The sequence below is a fragment of the Corvus brachyrhynchos genome, unplaced genomic scaffold (genome assembly GCF_000691975.1).
Source record: "Corvus brachyrhynchos isolate BGI_N302 unplaced genomic scaffold, ASM69197v1 scaffold1, whole genome shotgun sequence".
Taxonomy (NCBI): Eukaryota; Metazoa; Chordata; class Aves; order Passeriformes; family Corvidae; genus Corvus; species Corvus brachyrhynchos.
The window spans coordinates 10,183,101-10,187,943 of record NW_008237222.1 but is presented as its reverse complement, the minus strand read 5'-3'; the positions used below and the strand labels follow the sequence as shown (position 1 = coordinate 10,187,943).

Below are 4,843 nucleotides of genomic sequence, written 5' to 3'. Positions count from 1 at the left end.
CAAGATTTCCTGCCTTTTTGAGCATCTTCAATAGCAACATTGCATACTGCTGAACTTTGAGGACAAGTGCTGCCTTTTCCTACATATTTTAAATGTGTTTCTTTCATTGTAGGACAAAGGTGACAATCTTTTAACTTGTACAGTTAAGCCAAGTGCTTTTTACATGAAGCAAAGAGGCAGCAGTTTATTCTTCAGGTCATCCTTATCTTAGGGATGACACTGCCAGGAAGGGGAAAACCCCTTTTGCATCTCCTGACCAAAATCTGAAAGGTAGGGGATCAGTTACACATCAGAACCACACTTTACATCAGTAACATTTTACTACATATTTTATTACATCAATGGCTTGAAAAAATTTTATTTGATGTCAGCAAACATTGGAAATCATAGAAAAATGAATTATGTAGAATTTCACAAAGGAATTTACCCCACTATAATTCTTCATACAGTAAAATAATCCAAACCCAAATGTTACTTTTCAGTGGCTAAGCAATTTTATAATGCTATGAACATTCATCACAGTAAGTGTGCTGAATAATAGAAAACAGGCAAAAAAGACATTTAAAATATTACTTACAACAGCATTATTACAACATACTTTCTTTAAAATCCCAACGAGTATTTCGTCACTTCAAAAGCTATACAGCATTTCCATTATATTTGCAAACTTAACCTTATACATCTTTTAAAATCTTGAAAAAACTTCTTTTAAGCAATCTATAAGCAGTTAACAAAATTGATAAAATCTACATAATGGAATACTATACACTCCAGTATAAATTTTATTTTAGGAGAATATGAATGTAAACACTCATTATTATACAACATGCATAGACTATACTGACCTTCCATCTTCTGAACTGTAACTTTCACTGCAATTGTGCTTTACTATCAACAGGAAAAGCTGCATTAATCCAGGGAGTGGCAGAAAGTATTTGCTTTAGGGGCATTGCACAAGATCACTAGATTTTGACTTACTGAAGACAAGCTGGAGAAAATAAAATAATTTTTCTCTTATTTTTGGAAAATATCAGCCCACTCATTGCTGAATGGGCTATGCACAAATTCATACCAATTTGAAAAATAAACGCATTATCAAAAAAATCTCCTGTGATATTTTTGCATTTCAATGACTTGGAGATTTTTGTTCACAAATCCAGTGATCAAGTTAGTGTAATGCACTGTTTGGCTCATATTTGGTGTGCAAGAATACCAACAGCATATTAGCGATTTCATAGAATAAAAACTGAAATTTAAAGTGACAATGAGTGTATTTTCATACATAATGTTTCTGATGTATTTGTACAGGAAAGAAAAATGTTTGTCAGGACACTGCTTTAAGAGAGTAAGAGTTTCACTCTTATTTTAACTATTAAAAAAGTGTTCTAGTGGATACTTATGGGGTCTTCCTGGTTGCAAACTTGTAAAAATATATTAAGAAACCATTATCCCCATCGGTATTAAATATATTGAGACACAACCATTGTGGTTGCACTACCAGGTATGGCTACTATGGTCTTAAGCATCTGATTGTACATTGTTGCTTTACTGTTAAGCACAACTGAGGCGTGTATTTTTTTCCCTTGGTTATAAGATTATATTACAAAAATTGATCACTGTTTCAAACCAGTTAAACACGAATATTCAAGTAACAAGGTTGTTTTAATGGATAAGTGAAAAAAGGTTACCTAGCACTTTACACAACTACATAAAAATTAAATAGAACAAATGAAATTTGTTTATGCATATGCAATACACTTTTATATCTTTAAGATTTCTAAAACTAAAACTTAAACTATCATTTTCTTTAACGATACCATATTTTGCACAATAACTTATACTTAGGAGAAATAATTTCCCATTTTCCACAAAATATATATAATTATGACATTCACATTGATAGTTTAAGAAACAAAATTTAAGTGAATATTCTATCTTATGCAGTTATCTTTGTGGACCCTTCTAGTCAGAATGCAACCAGTTGATGTATCTAATGCTTGACCCATTTAACAAAAGAAAAAGAGGGTCTTCACCTAAACAAGGTCAAACCATTTCAAAAGCTAAAATGATTTTATCGCATTTAAAAACATAGTTCAAGAGAATGTAAAAAACGAAACGTTTAAAATACAGTGCTATTATATTGCATGTATCAACTACAATAAGATAGCAGTCAACTGAAAGTAATTAAACAACTTTTTTCTTCCTAATATCACAAATTATACACATTTCCCCCTACCCCATGGGGATGAAGCCAAAACACAACTTTTCTGATCATAAGATGGACAGATTTGAGGGCAAAAACCAATGAGAAGTCCTCACAAGTATCTAAGTCTCCAGCAGAAGCCTCTCCTGATGAGTTCCCCCAGCTGGGATACAAGCTCCCACATCACTCCCACAACACACCTGTCTCCATGCGCTGGTACCAGCAGGAGGCTTAATATTTAATACTCGAGTGTTTCTAAAGAGCAGCATTGCTTTACACCACAACTGTCAACTGGATTCACAGTGCTATTTGCCCGGTCTTTATTCCTAATTCACACTGGCTAACACCTAGCACTCCTTCCCACAAGAGACTCCCAGCACCAACTGGCACAGGTCTGAAGGAGTATCTGAGCCACCAGAGCTGCCAGTTCACAACAACAGCTGCAGAGACACAAACAGCAATACAGAGGATAGGGAATAGCTCCCTTTCATCCTCCCATCACCTCGGAGGATCTCTCTGGAGCTATTAGAATGGAACTGCTCCCAAAGAGCTGCCAAGTGGCTGAAACAGGCCCTTTTGGGGCTCCACACTCCAACCTGCCCTAGGAAATCTCTACCTGCTCTGTGCCTGTGTGATGCTGCCCAGCTTCTGATGTTGAATTACTTTCCTCACACGTGGCCCAAGGGGGAGACCACATCTCAGTGCTACAAGAGGCCACCTCCCCTGCCTTTCCTTGGGCTGTGACCACACTGTGGGAGGTGCCAGAGGCGGCTCTGTTGCCCAGCTGGGATTAGCCTGCCCCGCTCAGGTACAGAGAGCAGGAGCCACCACGGCACACAGCATGGCACAGCCCAGCAGCCAAACCTCAGCACCAAGTCTGGGGCTCGGCCCCGAGCTCCACCAACCTCAGCTGCAGGCCAGGCCATGGGCTAACTCATTTCAAGTTGTGTTAAGAAAGGCTGGTGCTGTACATCACTGTGTGCCATCTTGGCTTGAATCCTCGGCAGAGGAAGAGAGGCAAGGAAGGTCCTTTTTTCCACCTGCAAAGACGCCTGGTGGTTTCTTCCAACAGCGTTAAATTAACCATTTTTAAATGCTTTGTGACTAGTGTTATTTTGCAGCTTTCCACTAGACAAGAAGTAATACTGCTGCTTCTAGCTTTCCTGGACACTGTCAGCTCGGCAGTCAGCAACCACCTTGTTCAAGGTGCAAAGTCCTCCCACAGGACTTGCAAGAACAGTTCCCGTACAAGCCAGCTAGACAGGCCACAGCACGGGCCACCCAAGCAGATGGCTGGGATTTGAAAGCTGCATGCACCAAGTATTTGGAAAAGCACCTCTTAGATTTTAAATTGCATATTTTGGTTCAGAACATGAAAGCAATGTGTGCTTCAGAAGGGTTAAAATGGCCAATGAAAATCAACCCAGTTCTTCTCCATTATACTTCCAAGAAACCAAAAAATCTTGAAGGTTGAATTTTGTGCTCCAACCCTCATCCAAACCTTCTACTGGGAGAAGCAGTTTGATGTCTTTGGCAAACAGCGCTCTGAAGAGGAATGAGACACTGGGACAGAAAGTGATCTATGGTAGCCAAATGCAAAAAGGCACATATTCCCCAAAAGGAGAGGCACCAGAGAAAGTTGTTTTGACTTAATCCCACAGAGGATCAGGAAAAAGAAAGTTGTGTAGCACTCACTTAACAAGTTACAATGCAAATGCTGAATGCCAGGGGTTAAATAGCGTATCAAACAGTTTCAGGTTAAGTATTCCCTTTTGCACTAAATAAAAGCCATTAAAATATACAGGAATAAAATGCTCAATTAGGGAGCTTTCTATGAAGCAAGAACACACAAATACAGTGGAAAGAATTGCACAAACCAGAAGTGTAATGAGTTACATCTACAACCTTGGACTGACCAAACCTTAGAAATAACATTTCCTATCACTTTGCGTTATTCATGATTGCTTGCTAATATGTCCTGTCATTGCAGAACAAACCTGACACGGCTGGCATGTGCACAGGCCCCTCCTTTATAGAAAGCTCACTAATCATAGTGTCATCGTAAGAATACACAGGAAGCGGAGACCACAAGGCCATGCAGCAATACATACTTATACCCTACGGACCAAGTATTTTAAGAACTCCTAATGTGTAGAGTTACTGTGGGGCTGCTAAGGAGCTCCTTGTTTTGAAGGTTGGTCAAAATTTATAGACAGGTGTTACTGGTTCTAGAAGTCCCCATGCTTAAGCATGACGTTGGTGAAATGGAGAGCTGAACTACCTGGGTGCTTTTGAAAGAAAGTGGAGGCAGTATGGAGGAATGAGGGGAGATTAAGGCAGATGTAGCACAGGACTGGAAGCGTTTGCCTTTTTTTTGGTAATAGCTGCTTGTCCACAGATATGATGCAGATGGCTGTCTGAGGTTTGCTAATACCTGATATCCTGGATAACACAGTAGTCAACACAAATTGTTCTAGGCTACAGCACCTTCTCACGAAGCAGATGCATATCTGACATCAAGAACAGAAGTAGCCTGGAGGGAAGGGGGAGAAAAAGCAGACGTTTAGTTTAAAATGAATACACATAGGCTTTCTTGCATCTCCAAACTTCAGCCCAGATCCATGGTACTGACAGTGACAA

At 39.5% G+C, this 4,843-nt stretch overlaps 1 protein-coding gene across 1 annotated transcript in view; it reads right to left on the bottom strand.

Annotated features, from left to right (window-relative positions):
- Positions 1–311: 311 nt before the first annotated feature.
- RCOR1 (REST corepressor 1) overlaps positions 312–4,843 on the bottom strand; it is a 41,742-nt gene continuing 37,210 nt past the window's right edge. The window contains exon 10 of the mRNA XM_017729100.1: positions 312–4,736. Within this exon, the coding sequence (XP_017584589.1) occupies positions 4,695–4,736 (42 nt within the window). The 3' untranslated portion in view covers positions 312–4,694. The remainder of the gene's footprint in view (positions 4,737–4,843) is intronic.